Below are 19,254 nucleotides of genomic sequence, written 5' to 3'. Positions count from 1 at the left end.
GCACTGTGAGAAATTGGAATGAAACATTGCATCAAACCCCAAAACCATAACACTGTAATTATGGGCAGAAGAAAAACAGATCATGTTACATTTCAAAAAAGTTAGACATGCTTTTGAATTTTAAGTTGCTTCTATTCTATGGACAAAAAGTGCAAGCAACCCTGTATTTATAACATGCATTTATTTATTTTATTTATTTATTTATTCATTAGATTTGTATGCCGCCCCTCTCCGAAGACTCGGGGCGGCTATGTAGCCTGCGTCTGAGTGGCAAGAAGTTTCAATAATTCTTTGCAGTATTCATTCAGTGTTTCAACAGGGAAAAAAAGGAAGAAATAACATATTTCTGAGAAAGAGAAAGAAGCTAAAAACTCAAAACAAAATCCTGCCCCCATCCAAATTCCTAGGAGAATGTATGGTGCCACAGAATTCTTGCAAGGAACAGTATTAACTCTGAGCCTCCACTTCAAGCCCAAATTAGTGGGGTTTAGTTTTATAGTCTCCAAAGATGGAGACTGTATAAAACTAACAAAAAATATTTCATGTATGAAACAAAAACATTACATTCCAGAAAGCTCTATTGAACTATTCTGAATGGGTCACAGCTTGCCTGAAATAAAATATGGAATGTTTTTGTTGTATGAGATTTCAACCAAAAACAATAGCTGGTCTATGCCTCTGAATTTCTCTCGTTCTTTTCTCCGCAGCTTCCAATGAACTTTTTACACCAGCCCGCCCATCCTGATGACCTTCTTAGCACTAGTTCTCTTTCTCTCCTCAGCAAACCTCAATCAGGCTGCTGGAAACTTGCATTTCAAAGTACAAACTGTTTTATATACCTCTTTTCCAGACTGATTTCTAACTTATTTGTATCATTATTTGTATCATTATAAGAGGGCGGGGAAAATATTTACTGACCCCTCACATCCTGGACACAAATTGTTTCAACTCCTACTCTCAAAACGTCGCTACAGAGCACTGCACACCAAGACAACTAGACACAAGAACAGGTTTTTTTCCGAACGCCATCACTCTACTAAACAAATAATTCCCTCAACACTGTCAGACTTTCTACTAAATCTGCACTTCTATTCTACTAGTTTTTCTCATCATTCCTTTCACCCATTTCCTCCCATGTTGACTGTATGACTGTAACTTGTTGCTTATATCCTAAGATTTTTATTAATATTGCTTCTTCATTGCTTATTTGACCCCTATGACAATCATTAAGTGTCGTACCACATGATTCTTGACAAATGTATATTTTATTTTATTTACGCTGAGAGCATATGCACCAAGACAAATTCCTTGTGTGTCCAATCACACTTGGCCAATAAAATTCTATTCTATTCTATTCTATTCTAACGTGTGTATCCACTGCAGGATGAAGGGCTCTTTCTCATGTTTCCAACTTGCAGTCCTGAGCTTTCTTTTTGCAGATTGGACCCGAAATACTTGCTGATGTCAGCGATCCATCTTAATTTAGGCCTCTTTTGTGGATGCTTTTTATCAAGTGAAATCCATTCTGTGACTGTCTTATTTCAGCTGCCATCAGTTCCTCTAGCTATGTGACTGGCCCATTTCCATTTCAATTTTTTTTACTCTCTTGATGATATTGTAGACTTTTGTTTCTTCTCTAATCCATGTGCAGGGCTTTCTATCTTGTCTTATAATGCCAAGCATGTATCTTTCCATGGCTCTTTGCATAGCTTTTGTATCGATTGTGAAGTTATCATCCGTGTTTTGTTGGCATATGTTATAAAAGATAGCACACACTAATCAAAAACCTTCCCATTTGCCTGAAAACTTTTCATCGCCTTATTTGTATACATATGCACAGCTCACACATTGTCAAGCCTCCAAATAATGTGTTCCAAAAAATAAAGTCTAAGGCATCCATCTTCCTTTTCAAATCCATTTATTAGGAACCCCTTGACTTTTCATGAGCTAAAAATGGGTTATCCCACCTAGCAGTACAATTGCTCTGCACATATAAAATGCAAATCTCCACAACATCAACTTTCAACTGTCTTTTCTCAGTGCCTGCATTCACATTATTTTAGCCTAAAGTTTTGTATACTGTAAACTGTTGTGGTTGGCGTCACGGCCAAGCAGAACATAAACCATGAATCACAAATCTCAGTTATATCATTAATACTAAAGTTAACCATTATCTTAAGACGTGTTGATAGCTCAATAGTCCAATTTATAGATTGGGACTAGATTTAATGGAATCACCTTGACCATTCACAAGCCCATTATGTTTTTGGTAACCGAGATTATTGAGTAAATATAGGTCATAAGGAGAGTCCCAGAGGACAATGAAATGACAAAAATGCTGACAACAGCCCCCATGATGTCTATTTGCTGTATAATCAAGATGTCTACAAAAGATTACATGAGAAATTAGCTGAGTGTAACAACATTTTATTCTCTTTTTAAAAAATTAAAATAAACCTATCTTGTATTCTAATCCATTTTTATATAATAATTAATAATAATAATAATAATACAAATTGTATAAAAGCATACAAAAATTGCATGCAAATCCAATAAATTATTATTATTATTATTATTATTATTAATTAATTCATTTTTTTATACTTAATGAAGTTTCTGGCTACTACTCTGAAAATGACTGAATGACGAAAGTAGGAAAACTGGGGCCAGCCAAGTAATTATGAGTCAAGGTCCATGTAAACAGCTGAGGAAACAAAAGGCAGCAGAATCAAATGTAAATGTTAGTAACACAACCAACAATCTTCTGACCTTCAACTCATAGTTGGATATGGTTAGACTAGACTAGACTAGACTAGACTAGACTAGACTAGACTAGAATAGAATAGAATAGAATAGAATAGAATAGAATTATTTATTGGCCAACTGTGATTGGACACACAAGGAATTTGTCATTGGTACATATGCTCTCAGTTTACATAAAAGCAAAGATACATTTGTCAAGAATCATGAGGTACAACACTTAATGATTGTCATAGGGTATAAATAAGCAATCAGGAAAAAAAATCAATATTAATATAAATCGTAAGGATACAACTAACACATTACAGTCATACAGTCATAAGTAGGAGATGCGTGATAAGAATGATGAAAAGACTAATATTAATAGTAATGCATCCTTAGTGAATAGTGCGGCAGTGTTGAGGGAATTATTTGTCTAGCAGAATGATGGTGTTTGGGGAAAAAACTATTTGTGTCTAGTTGTCTTGGTGTAAAGTGCTTTATAGTGTCGTTTTGAGGGTCGGAGTTGAAACTATATATGTCCAGGATGTGCGGGGTCAGTAAACATTTATAAATATTTTTTCACTCCTTTTTACAACAATATGACTTTCCTCAATTCCTTCTTTTATACAATTTTATACAATTATAATACATGAAAAATACTTTTACCAACAACCCTTAGAAGAAGAGCCACAAAGATACCAACTGGCCTGCCAGCTTCTTTATAAGATGAAGCATTTAGTATAAAGTGTGAATCATCTGCTTCCTGATTGCAAAAGGATCAACTGAGGTTGGTCACTCATAGCAGCAGCGATATTTGGAGAGAGGAATTGCAAAAGATAGGCAAGATAGTGGATGAAAATCCCATCTTTGTGTATATGAATTGGCATCGTTTGCATGTACAAGGAAAATCCTGCTGCAGTCAATAACTTACTTATTTTTATTGTCCTTGGCTGCTTTTTCTACTTGCATGTGAAGCAATACTTGCTTTACGTGCAAGTATTTGAGAAGAGATAGGACTCTAACAGGGAAGGAACTGCCACATATTACTGATCTTATCTAATTACAGTAGAACCTCTGGTTACAAACTCTTCTGACCACTACCAAATTGGGTTCTGACCAAAAAATTCACAATTTTGTGTTTGTGACCAATTTCCCATTCCATGCCATTTTTTTTTGTAAGTGCCAAAATTAGTTTGGGTCACGACTAAATTGCGACCAAAGTTATGGAACGAATTATGCTCAATGTGATCAGAGGTTCTATTGGTGGTGGGCTGTTATAGGACAATTGGGAAGAGAGAGAACAGGCCACAGCCAAGTTTTGAGGTAATAATTTGCAGGGAGATATATGATAAACAACTGCAATCTAGCTATGACAAGGACTGGAGGGAAGACTGGTGGCTGATCTTCCTTCCTTTCAGACTACAATCTTCTTAATGGTATGACAGTTATGGAAGACCCTTTGGTCCAGAGGTGTCAAACTCAATTTCATTGAGTGTCATCTCGGGGCTGTGGTTGATCTCAGGGGCCAGGTGGGTGTGGCCAACTGGGTGCACATGGCCAGCTAGACATCACTCACCAGGCATGGTTGCCTGAGTGGGTGTGGCCAGCTTGATGACACTCCCTAAACTGCCGGCATGTTTACTTTTTGCATTGGATAGACTAGCTTGAAGCAATATGAGTAGACTGGCCCAAAGCCATGCTGGCCCAATGTTTCCTCTTCGTAATGAGTAGACTAGGCTGAAACCATGCTGGGCCAATATTTTCTCTTAACATTGGGTAGACTAGACCAAAGCAATGTGGGTAGACTGGGCCAAAGTGATGCAGGCCCAATATTTTCTCTTTGCATTTGGTAGACTGGGCTGAAGCAACAGAGGGTGGCCTCTTACATTTTCCAGGACAGCCCTGCAGGCTGAATCCAACCACATCACTGATCAGATTTGGCCCATGGGTCATGAGTTTGACACCCTTGCTTTAGTCTAAAGATCCAACTTCTTTAATGCTAAATCAGTTTCTGACAAAACTTCTATCCAGGATTTAATCCTGGACAGAACATTGATTTAGCATTTATCATAAATACCTGGATAAGTGTAGAGGAGAACCACAGAACTGTTTCTCCCAGTTTTGTGGATGAATTACTTTGTAAAGCAGTAGGCTAGCTTGGAAGGTGGTAAGGTATGTGGTTGTAGTATAAAGGATGTGGAATAAGGGAGTGAGAAGGCTGCCATGATGTTCTTATGCTGGATCCTGGTAGTTAGCAGATGCAGTTGTTATGATAAAAGTAAATTGGTATGGTCAAGGATATAGTTAAGAGGAAGGATGTGAAAGAATGTTAAGGCAACAAAGCCATAATTTAGGGAAGATGGTTAAAAAAAACCCAAGGGGCTATCATGAATGGAGCTTGAGGAATGTACTTATATTGTCCAGGGTTTGTAGAAGTTTGATATCAGCATAAGGAATGTGCTAACTTCTGACTTTGTTGTGCACTACATACAGTATATGCAATGTATTTTATTTTATTTTACTTTATTGCCCTTCTTTTGAAAATAGCACTTTCTTTGTGCTAAGAAAATAAACTTTAGGGCAGTGTTGAATTTCAGAATTTAATTACTGTGGTCTAGGTAATGTATTTCTTGATGTTTTGCTGGCAAACATGGCTACTATCCTGAAGAGGCAAGGTGAGCAGGGACTAACTGAATGCCTGTTTTTAAAAGCAGATGACCTGGAGTAGGCTAAACATCTATCAAAAGTCAAGAAGTCTGTTGACGCTGACTGTTTTGTAGCATACAGAAATATCACTGCCAACCACACTCTTCCCTCCAGTGGATTTCAAGCAAGGAACTGAGAGTGATGAAATAGACTACTGGAGGGCTTTAGCAGAAGTGGAAAATGTAGCAGTAGATATTGTGAAGAGGGCATAAACCCCAAGGACAAGGACTGCATAGCTTTTCCCAAAGTAAACCAGATTCCAATTCTGTCTCCATTGTGTCTGCAAAAGAATGGCACACTTGTATTTTCTTATTGTGAGTCCTTCAAGATAATGAAGGAAAAGAGTCAAAACAGAAGAGATTCACCATAAGCAATTTTCATTGGGATTTTGTGTGTGTGTGTGGGAGGGTAGATAGGTTTACTGAATAATTTTTTAGACTTGTCCTTCTGAAGGTTTCCAATGACTTTAAATGGTTAACAGGCAATTTCCAAAAATTTCATACTGTGAATGTTTTCATCGATGAACTGTTTATCTTTATTCCAATCTCTTTCCTCATCACTTACTGCTAGCTCTGAGCTCAGTGGTTTGTGTAAGCAGTTAGGATATTTGACATCAATGTCCATCACACTTCACTTGTTTACAATGAATGATATCTGTCATTTTGATGCTTATTTTCTAATGCGCAGATAGCTCTTTTAGGCTCTTTGCAGGCCCCTTACCATTTACTACTCTGAACAATGTCACAATTTAGCAAATTTGACTATTGATCTAGTCATGCCTGATCACTTATAACAGAGGTCTTCAAACTTGGCAACTTTAAGACTTGTGGACTTCAACTCCCAGAATTCTGGGAATTGAAGTCCACAAATCTTAAAGTTGCCAAGTTTTGACATAAAATATGTTAAAAAGCATCTCTACAGGACAGTACCTCAAGGGACCCCAAGCTGCATTCCTCTATTATGAGAAACCTCAATTTCTAATCCCTCTATTATGAGAAATGTCAATTTCTAATTCCTATTCTTTATCAGTTGCTCAACAAAAATGTACAACAAAGAATGTGCTTTCTGCACCAACTCAAAATGCCCAAGGAGCTGCTGATTAGTTCTAAAGAGGAATTATTGAGTCTGCATCTCTATAGCTATCTGGTTTGGTTCTGCAACCCAACAAGACAGACACAGACTTCAGAGGATAAGTAGAACTGGAGAAAAAAACACAATTGCTACCAACTGCTTTCCATTGAGGACCTGTATAGTGCACGAGTCCAAAAGAGGGCTGTGAAAATATCTACAGACCCTTCACATCCTGGACACAAACTGCTTCAACACCTACCCTCAAAACGACGCTATAGAGAAGGGGTCTTCAACTTTGGTCATTTTAAGACTTGTGGACTTCACTTCCCAAAATTCCTCAGCCAGCAAAGATGGCTCAACATTGTCACACTATATAATAATAATAATAATAATAATAATAATAATAATAATAATAATAATAATAATTATTATTATTATTATTATTATTATTATTATTATTATTATTATTATTTATTATATAGTGTGACAATAATAATAATAATAATAATAATTATTATTATTTATTAGATTTGTATGCCGCCCCTCTCTGAAGACAGTAAGTCTGCACTACTATTAATCTTCTCATTGTTCTCATCACCCATGTCCTCCCTCAAATGACTGTATGTATGACTGTAACTTTGTTGCTTGTATCCTTACAATTTACATTGACTGGTTGCTAATATGATTTGATTGCTTATTTGTACCTGGACTTTCATTAAGTGCTGTGTCCTACAAACTTATCTTTTATGTACACTGAAAGCATATGCACCAAGAAAAATTTCTTGTATGTCCAATCACACTTGGTCAATAAAATTCTATGCTATTCCATTCACCCATAAGAGGACTTCATCTTTTATTTCATTTCTAAGCTTACTTAAAGGTTTGCAATGATTATATAGACCTCTTTTTGGACTTTACAGCTATTTTCATAACTTCAGAAATATATGCACTATTGTGGTTATAAAAACTGGCAAATCTTTCTGGAGTGAGTTTGCCCTTTTGATTTTCTTTTTCACTGGCATTTTCAATTTTGAAAAGTTCCCTTTCTTGAAGTCAAACACTGAGGGATCTGGTATGTGAGTTATCACTTCTTTGAATATTGAATTTTATTGCATGAAGATCTGTGTTCCTAATCTGTTCAGATACATATTTCTCTTATTCAATTTTGGCTACTAGTCAGGAACAGGTCTAGTGTTGAAGAGCCTATCAACCTTGATCACAAATAAATTAGAATTACTTTATAACATGTAAATAGATATATTGCTCTTGAGTTAAAATGGTATATAGAAATTATGCCCCTATTTGGTGGAGGGGTATGAATATTGTTTGGTGGTGAGCACTTAACACTGAGCACACTGTTATTTGTTGTGTGGATGTTTATTGCTATTATGAAAATCAATTAAAAAAATTATATAAAAAAAACCTTGATCACAATAAATACAACAAACAGCAAATTCACAGACTTGTGTATATGATGTGAGTGGATCGCAGTAGGAAAAGAAATGTAGTGGGCAATGTTAAGGGAGAAAAGTGGAAAGCAACTTAAGAGGGGTGTACAGTACCAAGCATTTGAGGGGCCTCCTTGAAAGACCTTGAGATTCCATATCTTTTCCATCGCATCTAAATTAATTTAGGGAGCAAATCCCAGTAGGAGCCTGCTGACCAATACAGTCAACCAATTCCTACAGTTGCAGTTCAGGCCAAAACGACACCTGGTGCAGAGAAATTGACAGTGATTAAGTTTCCACCACAGCGCCTGCGCAAACCCAGGTAACCCCGCCTCCGGGACGGAGCCATCGGACACGACCAAGCCGAGAGGCGGAGTTTCTGGAAACCGCGATTCCTGAAGCGCTGCTGCTGCTGCTTGAGATTTATCTTAATTATTATTATTATTATTTGCACTCCGGCTAAGGCTTTGGAAAAATGGCGGGAACCGACCTAAGCTCAACGGGGCTGGACCTAGAGAAGCTGCGCATGGCGGGCGCCGGTGTAGCGTTGGCGGTGCTCACCAGCGGCGGCGACGCACAAGGTCAGTCGCACCGGTTCCCCTTCAGATGCAACGTGCAAACGAGCACGGTATAGCACCGAGTCCCAAACCTGGAGGGCCCGTTGCAGAAATCTCCTTCACCAGGGAGTTCGAGCTCCGCCTCCCTTCCCAAAGCCTGGTTTTACTATAGGCGCCCGCATAAAGAGCGCCCCAGAGGTTGGCGGAAGCATCTGCCCTCATCGTAGGGCTGAGGTTAGCGGTGCCTCGTTCAGACCTGGCGGTTAAAGGGATTTCCCCTTTGGACTACTTGGCTCTGTAGCCACATCGTCCTCGAATCTGTGACGACCGTGCTTGTCTGACGCAAGCAGCCTCTGCACATTCGCAGACGGGGATTTCCTCCATGACGAGCCAAGGAAATTTCCCTTTCCCACCTTTTATTTTATTTTATTTTATTTTATTTATTTGCTTGTCAAGCATGCATAGTAGTAGCAGTTTGTGTAAACTACTAGTAGTACACTGCTCAAAAAACTAAGGGAACACTCAAAGAACACATCCTAGATCTGAATGAATGAAATATTTTCATTGAATACTTTGTTATGTACAAAGCGAATGTGCTGACATGTGAAATTGATTGTCAATCAGTGTTGCTTCCTAAGTGGACAGTGATTTCACAGAAGTTTGATTAACTTATTTTTATTTTATTTATTTATTTTGTCCAATACACAATGAGGGTTTTAGTGGGTATATATCTATATACACAAAGTAAAAGACATGATGAAGGTTATAGAGGAGATACTCACAGTAAAATATATCTAAGAAAGAATAGAAAAGAAGATATAGTAATAGAACATATCAATGAAAGAATAGAAGAAGAGATACAGTAGTCCCTCGCTATACCGTGCTTCACCTATTGCGGCTTCACTTCATCGCGGGTTTCTGAGGAAGTCAATCGGCAGATTTAAACAGCCCGCCGAACTCGATCGGCAGGTTTTTCAAAAAAAATATATCTTAAATTGTAAATACTGTATTTAAATACTGTATCTAAAATGAATACTGTGTGGGAAGGGTTTATAAACACTTAAAACAATGAAAACTGACCAAACAATTACAATATAAATACTTAAATAAATACTATCAGTCGATAAATTCCCCATCGCGGATTTCATCTATCGCGGCCAGGTCTGGAACGTAACACCAGCGATAGGTGAGGGACTACTGTATAGGAATAGAAGAAAGGTATAGGAGATATAGGAGAGCAATAGGACAGGGGACGGAAGGCACTCTAGTGCACTTGTACTCGCCCCTTACTGACCTCTTAGGAATCTGGATAGGTCAACCGTAGATAATCTAAGGGTAAAGTGTATATAACTTGGAGTTATATTGTTCGCTTTACTTTTTTTGAGCAGTATAGTTTGTATAAACATAACATAAGTATAAAAAAAACTAATGATAAAAGAAGACAGTAGGACATGGACAGTAGGTACAGTGGTGCACTTTTCCCCCCACATTTTCCCACATTTTTAACGTTTCCAGAACTGGGCTGCAAAAAAATCTAAGTGAAAAATCTTTCAAAAGATGGGGATGATTCTTTTGTTTTTTTGTCATTAGTCTTCATCCGGAATTTTGCAACCCCAGATATGTTGCATTTTAATCAAAGCATTTATCAATTACATCTCTGCCATTCATCATCTCTCCAGTGTCTGCTTAATAATGCAGCCCTCACATAGTAGGGCAGCAAAGAATGCTCATGCGGTGTATCCTGAACATGAAATAACAAATTGTATCATTTGCTTCTATATTAGGCATGGGATTTTAGAGAATAATCAATGAAGCCATTGGGGTGTTTCCAAAATTGAAAAATGGCTTATTGTACACATATGAAATATAAATATTGTGGGGGTTTTGGTGTTCCCTGAACTTGGTATTCTTGCAATCATGTCATTAGCAAAGTAGATAACATCAAACTCTTGACCCAGTGAGGTTTTCTTGAAGTAGATCTCCTGTTGAGACAACTGGGATATGCCAATGGAAAACTTTTCATTTCCCATTAACTGCATTTTATCTTTCACATGATTTAGGGCAGTGATGGTGAATCATTTTTGGCTCAGGTGCCAAAAGGGTATGCACACATACCATAGTGTGCACGTGTGTACCCACACCCATAATGCAGTGCCCTCTCCCATGCATGTGCCCAATCAATGCACTACCCTGCACATGCGCACAACAACCCACACTGCCGCCCCGCACATGAGCACAGGCCTCACTGAAGCCTCCATTCTTCCAGTAGGCCATTGGTCTGTTTTTGACCATCTCCAGGGTTCAGGAGATGTTCCTGAAGCCTGGAAAAAGTGAAAATGGCAGAAAAGGCCAAAAATCAGTGGAGGTGATATAGGTCATTGCCACATGTGCCCTCAGATATGGCTTCGCGTGCCACTTGTGGCACCTGTGCCATAGGTTTGCCACCACTGATTTAGGGGGTCTAGATGAGAACTATTCCTGCCTGAATAACTTTAAAAGATAGGGTGATAGTTACTTGTTAAAGATACGTATACTAAAGCTGGATTTGTAGTTCATTGGCTGTGTTGACTAATGATTTTTTTCCTCATAAATATATCAGGGTCATTTATTTTTAATATATATTGTATATTCAAAAATTGATTAGACAAGCAACTATTGTTTCTAGATCAATACACTTAGTACTTCAAGGACAAAGATAGAATCTGTATGGAATATATAGTAAAGAATATGTGTGACATTGTTGTTTGTTGTAACGTCCTTGACAGAAAGGGAAATATAAATTCAGAAAGTATTGAATTTTTGCTTACAGTCATTAAAATACTGTAGTTGTTACGACAAAACTCATGCAGACATGAAAATAAGGCTACATGCTCAGTTATAATACTTGTTATTCATTGGATTAATCAATTATGCTTAATAATATGTTTCATTATACAATTGTAATTCAAAATTTTTAGTGTATGTTAAAAATAACCAAACCCCTTTATATATTTCCAGTTTTATATTTTCAGTCATATCAGTGCTATTATAGTTTAAATCAACAGTGTAGCAGAGTTGAAAGAAGTATAATCTATAGTAAGGACAGGATCAATTTAGTTGTAACAAACTATCATTCCTGGATCTTGTCGTTTTCTCAGATGAATCTTTGTAAAGTGAAATTTGATGGGTGTGCATAATGTATGTGTGTGCTTTATTCTACAACAGCTATCACCCTTACATAACCTTTACTTTGTTCTTGTTTTCTACAATGTAATCTTTCTCCTCAGTTATAATGAAACAATCTATCATGTGTAGAATGAAAAGTTACAACAGATTTTGTCTACAAAATACTTCCTATGAATTATAGCAGCTTAATCTTTTTATTTATCATTTCAGTATAAGTAGCCAAACGTTTATATAGCACAGGCTTTATAAACAATGTAAAATCTCAGTTTTGTAGATTAACTGGGTAAGAGGTGTCTTTTGAAGCTAAATGTCTATAATTCATATTACAGAAAGAAAGAAAGAAAGAAAGAAAGAAAGAAAGAAAGAAAGAAAGAAAGAAAGAAAAAGATAGATAGATAGGTAGGTAGGTAGGTAGATCAATAGCAATAGCATTTAGATTTATACAGTATACCACTTCACAGTGCTCTAAGTGGTTTACAGAGCCAGCATATCGTCCCCAGCAAATTCTCATTTTACCCACCTGGGAAGGATGGAAGGCTGAGTCAACCTTGAGCCTGGTGTGATTTGAATTGGTGAACTATAGTCAGCAAGAAGCAGCTTGCAGTACCACTACTCTAACCACTACTCCACCAAGGCTCTTATAAATATGCAGAAAGACAGACAGATAGATGACAGGCAGATACTGATAAAGTATATCTAATTTTTCAACATGTATGTAATTATGCTACTGATACAATTCATATTAATTAGCTAGGTGCTTTAGAATAATTCTGTCCATTCTTTACAAAAAGCACTAAACTGAATAGAATCAAAGTTTTAGCAACATTGTAAATAAAACAAAATTCCAAGATTTTTCTCATATCAAGGGGAAGAAATTGAGAAAATCCAGCTGAGTCATTTTTTAAAAGTAATTGTTGCCTCCCTTGGTACCTCTTTCTTCAAAGCTTCTTTCTATGGAGTACTGTAGCAGGTATAAAATGGGCCTGGAGGTAGGGAAAATCTTTGAAATATCAATTTCCTCCTTTTACCAGGGGAATACATGCAATGTTTCCAGACGTTTGAACAATTAGAATTACTGCTAGATGAAAATCCCTTTTCTCCCCCATTCCTTTTTTATGACATGCCTCCTAATCTCTATTGTTGACATTTTTCCCATATTACAGTACATGGAAATGTTCTAATGAAGGATAACCAACTATGGGTCTGGAAAAAGCAACCCATTTCAGACAAAGTCTCCTAAAGTAAACCAGTCAAGGGTAGAATTGTAACCCTAGGCTGCAGTAGCTTTTATTTATATGACATAAAATATGTTGCCCTTTCAAACAATGGATGTTTCGACTGAATTCCCTTGGGATTTGCAGCACATTCTTGAGTAGATAAAAAAAGTGGCAAGTATCTTCCAAATCATCTTCTATTCCCATTCTCTAATTTCATTGTTTCATTATTTTACATATTTATTTTATACAAAATAGTTTCCACAGAAGTAGACTGTGGCTAAGTTTATAGTTTAAAAGTAACAGGCTTAAGCAGCAGATCTAACTGCGTTTTAAATCAAACACAATGTTACGTAGAACAAAAACAGTTTAGTATAAATGGGCAAATAAGGGACTTGCCTAATTCTCTTACCAGTGGTTCTCAACCTTTCTAATGCCATAATTCATTAATACATTTCCTCATGTTGTGGTGACCCTCAATCATAAGTCCAGCACCAATTCTCCCAACAGAGCTTTAAGATCATTGGCAAGGAAGGTCAGAGGGACATCCCCACCATAAACGCCATGATTGGTTGTATGTTCCAAGCCATGAGAATAGAAGCTTTAGTTCATAACACCATGGGAAATTAGTCTTTTCCTATGGTCTTAGGCAACCCCTGTGAAATGTTCATTTGACCTCAAAGGGGTCCCGATCCCCAGGTTGAGAACCACTGTTACGGGGAGCTCCACAATTGGTTGTCTGGTTTAGTTCTGTCTACCTACCTATACTTGACATTCATTGTGCTACATACATAGGGGTTTCTGAATCAGGTGTGCACATTATGTGCAGCTCCTCAAAATCTAGAATGCCACTTCAGAGCTTCTCTAGAGCAGTGTTTCCCAACCTTGGCAACTTGAAGATATCTGGACTTCAACTCCCAGAATTCCCCAGCCAGCATTCGCTGGCTGGGGAATTCTGGGAGTTGAAGTCCAAATATCTTCAAGTTGCCAAGGTTGGGAAACACTACTCTAGAGATTGCTGTTGGTCTATAATTTGCAATGTAACAAAAGGGGAAAGTATTGTCTTGGGAGTAATCATTAACTGTGATTAAATAAATTTTTAATTTAATCTTTTCATCTCAGTCTCTCCCACTCCTTTGCCCTGCATGCTCTTTTTCCTGATACAGCAGTCAAAGGTCAAATATGATCTTTGCCTTGTAAAAAATCTGTATACCAGTGATGGGGAACCTATGGCACAGGTGGCACGTGGAGCCATATCTGCTGGCACATGAGCTATTGCCCTAGCTCAGCTCCAAGGTGCATATGTGTGCCGGCCAGCTGTTTTTTGGGTCGCACAGAGGCTCTTGGAGGGCATTTTGGGCTTCCAGAGAGCCTCCAGGGGGGTGGGGGAGGATGTTATTACCTTCCCCCAGCTCCAGGGAAGCCTTTAGAGCCTGGGGAGGGTGAAACACAATGCCTACTGGGCCCACCAGAAGTTTGGAAACAGGCCGTTTCCAGCTTCCAGAGGGCCTCCAGGGGGTAGGGGAAGCTGTTTTTACTCTCCCCAGGCATTGAATTGTGAGTATGGGCCAGGGTGGGCTACTGCCCGGATCGGGGGAACGCAGTGGGTAGCAAAAATGGAGCTCCACCCCAGAGCACCCAATTTGCACTGAAAGATGTTGAAAAAAATGAAGGGTGTCCTGCATAAGCCACACCCACAGTGTGGTAGTAAAAATTTTGGTAGCCATTCACTGGTGTGGTCATTCGCACATGCATGATAGCGCATGCACATGCTCTTTCGGCACCCAAGGAAAAAAAGGTTAGCCATCCCTGCTGTATACCCTTATCTTCAATTCAATACTTTAGTCCCGTCGACTAAACAATGCCATTTGGCGGGACCCAGGCAAAAAGAGCCTTCTCTGTGGCGGCCCCGGCCCTCTGGAACCAACTCAGAGTTGCCCCCACCCTCCTCGCCTTTCATAAGCTCCTTAAAACCCACCTCTGTCATCAGGCATGGGGGAATTGAGATATTCCCTTCCCCCTAGGCTTATAAAAATGTATGCATGGTATGTCTGTATGTGTGATTGGTTTCTTAAATTGGGGTTTCTTTTTAAATTAACTTAAATATTAGATTTGTTTATATTGTTTTGTTACTGTTGTTAGCCGCCCCGAGTCTGCAGAGAGGGGTGGCATACAAATTTGATTAATAAATAAATACTGAATAAAAGGAAGTAATGCTTCAGTTATTATGACCCCGGTACCAGCAGTAAGAACTACCTTCATTTGAAAGAAATGCAAGTCATGCAGCAATCAAAATTACATAAATGGACTCCTAGTCACCATATCTGACTGGGACATTGCTGATTTCAGAAAGCTGTCAGATTTTGACCTAGATCCAAGAGTGTCATTTCATCTAGAACAGGCTATTTATTCAGTTTTGTGTGCAATGATTCATCTGCCTGAGTTTAGTTACAAATTATTCATCTACATCTAAGCCTTCACTGCATCCTGAAAATTGCTCAAGTTTACTATTACCTTCTTGGCAGTGGGATAAAAAAAGGGCTGGGTATTCTCAGGAAAGTTGTGAGATTTGATTTAATTCCCTTATGATCAAGTAAAGGACAACAGGAAGATTTTTGTTCCAGTAGTCAACTCCACTATCAATGTCATATAACCAAACAATTTCAGAACCAATGTAGAAATGCAATTAAAGCAGGATTTGAAACTCACAACCTATCCACATGAGCTTGAACTACTTTGTAACAAAATTTTAAAAACAGAAGCAGCAGGTAGGCAGTTATAAGCAGAACAATCAGCAGAACAGAGTTCGTAAGAGTTCAGAATTAATTTTCAATATCTCTGAAAAACAGCTGACCCTGTCTTTGCAGTCTTAGTTCTAATAAAGATCTGATCACATAATTCTTTGAAAGAGTCTTGAATGAGATAAAGTAAATGATTAAACTAATTCCTATATAAAAATAAAGGCTACATTGGATTCATTTATTTTATGATTGAACTCTGTAAATTATGTTTACACTCATCATCATCATCATCATCATCATCATCATTATTATTATTATTATTTAGATTTGTATGCTGCCCCTTTCCATAGACTATTTTGGTTCTGTGACTAATGCTGTAATCATTGAAGTCTAATCTTCTATAGTTGATTAGAGTAGATAGTAGGTGGCCAATAAATTATTTTTCTTTCTTTTTGGATTCAGTTGGCTTCTGAGATTCATGCAGAGGATAAGAAAAGACTTTCTAAATTGTTAAATTCTTAATGTAGAAGAAAAACCAAAAAGTAAAAAAATGGCATTCAATAACCTGTACATTTAAATATAATAGGAGAGAGAAGCTAGGTCAGTTATTATGACAACTGCCTAAGTAGAATGCTTTTTAATAATATTGTTTTCTGTTTTGAGATTACACTTAACAATATAACAAGATATAGCTCAATGTGACAAGTCACTTAGTTATCTAGAATTTGATCCATTCATAACCTCAGTCATAACCTCAACATGATTCACCAGGCAAGGGATGCTTAGTTATATGCCATACACAGAGAACATAAGAATGTTGACCTTAGGGCACTGGCACAGGGATCAAAGACAAAGCAATTTGTACCTGCATTACAAATAATGTTTCCTATCATTGCTGTTGGATGAATCTCTGCTAAAGTTACTATTCGTTTGGATTGTAAAGCAGTGGGTGTATTACCCATCTATATACACTGCTCAAAATAATAAAGGGAACACTCAAAGAACACAACCTAGATCTGAATGAATGAAATATTCTCATTGAATGTTTTGTTCTGTACAAAGTTGAATGTGCACAACAGCATGTGAAATTGATTGTCAATCAGTATTGCTTCCTAATTGGGCAGTTTGATTTCACAGAAGTTTGATTTACTTGGAGTTATATTGTGTTGTTTAAATGTTCCCCCCTTTTTTTTGAGCAGTATAGAATAATCAGGTGGTTTTCCAGTTACAATCAAATGAGTTTGTTTTAATGTAAAACAGATAAATTGTTTCTTTTGCATACAGAAAAATAATTTGTAATAAAAATCATATGACGTTATTGGTATTGGATTACCATTGGGAGACCTGAATTCTAGTTTTCATGTCAGCATAAAAGTCTATAGGGTGACATTTTGGACCAGTCATACTTTCTTCGTTCTAGACTGAGAAACTGACAACTATCTAAGAGGAAGATAGTGGCAAGCCATTTCCTAAAATATTGCATGCATGCATGCCTAAATAAACAAACAAACAAACCCCAACTTTGTGTGGCCCTAGCTGTGTAATTGCCAGGATTCAAATATATTTGAATATACAGTATTTGCTTTCAAATATATTTAGCTGTAATTGTCAGATAATTGCTTCTAGAAGACTAGATTGGGTAAATATGTTCCAAATGGTACAGGACAAGGTATGTGGCAATGCTGACCTAATACCTGGAGGAGATAAGGGTCTGGGTGGAAATAATTGACTTTGACTCAACCCTGACAAGATGGAGTGGCTAGTGGTTTTTTTGCCCGCTGGACCCACTTTATATTTGACTCTTGATGTAATGGCACTTCCCTGGACCACACTAGTGCATAATTTGGGAAAACCTCCTGGACTCAGGGCTCCTGCTCAAAGAATCTATGGTAACTGTGGCTAGGAGAGATTTTGCACAGATTCATGGACTGATTGCATCCTTTCCTGGACCAGGAATCCTTGCTTAAGGTCATCTATGCATTGGCCACCACCCATTTGGTTTATTGCAGTGCATTTTACATGTGGCTGCCCTTGAAGACCGGCTGGAATTGTGACTGTTTCATAATACAACATTCACAGTGGTGGGTGCCTCTAGATTTGCCCATGTAATACCTCTGCTGCGTGAGCTGCATTGGCTTGTAGTTTCTTTGTGGGTACAATTTAAGGCTCTGGTCACCACCTTAAAAACCTTATATGGCACAGGACCAAGAACTGCTTTACTCTAAAAACATCTTTCCATCCCATAGGGTTAGATAGGATAAGCATGCTTTTAATCTCACTCCTTAAACATTGACTAACTTACAGGAGTCAAGCATATATTTCTGCAGAAGCCCCTTTGTTATGGAACATTCTGCCTCCTGAGTTTCAACGAGCCTCTACTTACCTTTTATTCTCATAGCACTGAAGACCTAACTTTTCTTCAAGCATTAAGATAACATGAAGTGACTGCATATTGCAAGCTTGATTTGGCAACAGGTTTTTGTTTTCAATATGTTTGGTTTTTAATGCTCTTAATATCCTTTTTTATGTTGCTTCAATTTTTGATTGGGAGCCATCCAGAATTTATTATCAGCCATGTGCCTATGTAAAAGCTTTAAATCAATCAATAAAAGTAAGCCAAATTGGCATCAAAATATATATAAAAGGAAAATATGTTTCAATCAAGGTCAAGAAAGAATCACTACTGAAACATAAATAAAAGGAACAATCTGCATCCTGCAATAGTTATTCTATCAAGGAAAACAATCCTTTTAGAAGATTTGTCTTTTTCAATTTCCTGCTTTTTAATAAGCCTTTCCTCTCAGATAAATGACTGTAGTCAATGTGAGGATATTCCATTTTAGAAAGTTCCAACATGAAGGAATTACAGGGAAGGGGAAAGGGTTTAGAGACTTCTCCTGGGAACCTGCAAGAGTTTAAGACATTTCAACCCATTGTGTATATCTGTCTGTAGTACTGCATAAATGGGAAAAGGCAAAGAGTTTCATTTCTCTGCACAAAATAAAACATAATCAGTACAGCAAAAATTGAAACAATATCAAGCATTTTTTAATAATTTCATTTAATAAATTGAAAATTCACAACAAATACAGTCATTTTTCATCAGATAACTTTGAGACATTCCATTATATGTTGGCCCTTAGATTTGCATTGTAAAAGCAGTAAAAAGTCTCTCCTGAAAAGTTAAGCCTTTTCTAGTAATACATTTGGTGTATTTGGAGCCTTTATTAAAGTAGGATTGTCAGATCTGGATTAAAATATACAGATGATCTTGAGATGGTAGCAAAGACATGTAGAAAACCCTAAATGCTTTGCTGCCATTAGTGGTGGTCTGGATTTTTGCAGCCCAAATGTGATAGTCCTAAAGACAGGTAGTATATAGAGAGCAAAGTTTCACTGTAATGCTGGTGATTAAAAAATAGTATGTGATGTTCTGTCTTAGAATCTAAGATATTATGTTATGCATATCAATTTCACTTACATAATGGCTAGGTCCAATATTAATGGTATCTGAGTTGCAAATGGTATCTTTTTCATCATTGGATTCTGCCACCTACTCTAAATATTGTTGCTTTTGCTCTAGTTAAGAGTTCTGCAGGTAGAATGGATG

General features: G+C 37.5%; 1 protein-coding gene across 1 annotated transcript in view; it reads left to right on the top strand.

Annotated features, from left to right (window-relative positions):
- The first annotated feature begins 8,250 nt into the window (after positions 1–8,250).
- PFKL (phosphofructokinase, liver type) overlaps positions 8,251–19,254 on the top strand; it is a 57,985-nt gene continuing 46,981 nt past the window's right edge. The window contains exon 1 of the mRNA XM_070753141.1: positions 8,251–8,548. Coding sequence (XP_070609242.1) covers positions 8,443–8,548 — 106 coding nt within the window. The 5' untranslated portion in view covers positions 8,251–8,442. The remainder of the gene's footprint in view (positions 8,549–19,254) is intronic.

Source organism: Erythrolamprus reginae, chromosome 5 (genome assembly GCF_031021105.1).
Source record: "Erythrolamprus reginae isolate rEryReg1 chromosome 5, rEryReg1.hap1, whole genome shotgun sequence".
Classification (NCBI taxonomy): domain Eukaryota; kingdom Metazoa; phylum Chordata; class Lepidosauria; order Squamata; family Dipsadidae; genus Erythrolamprus; species Erythrolamprus reginae.
This window is presented reverse-complemented; position numbering and strand designations above follow the sequence as displayed.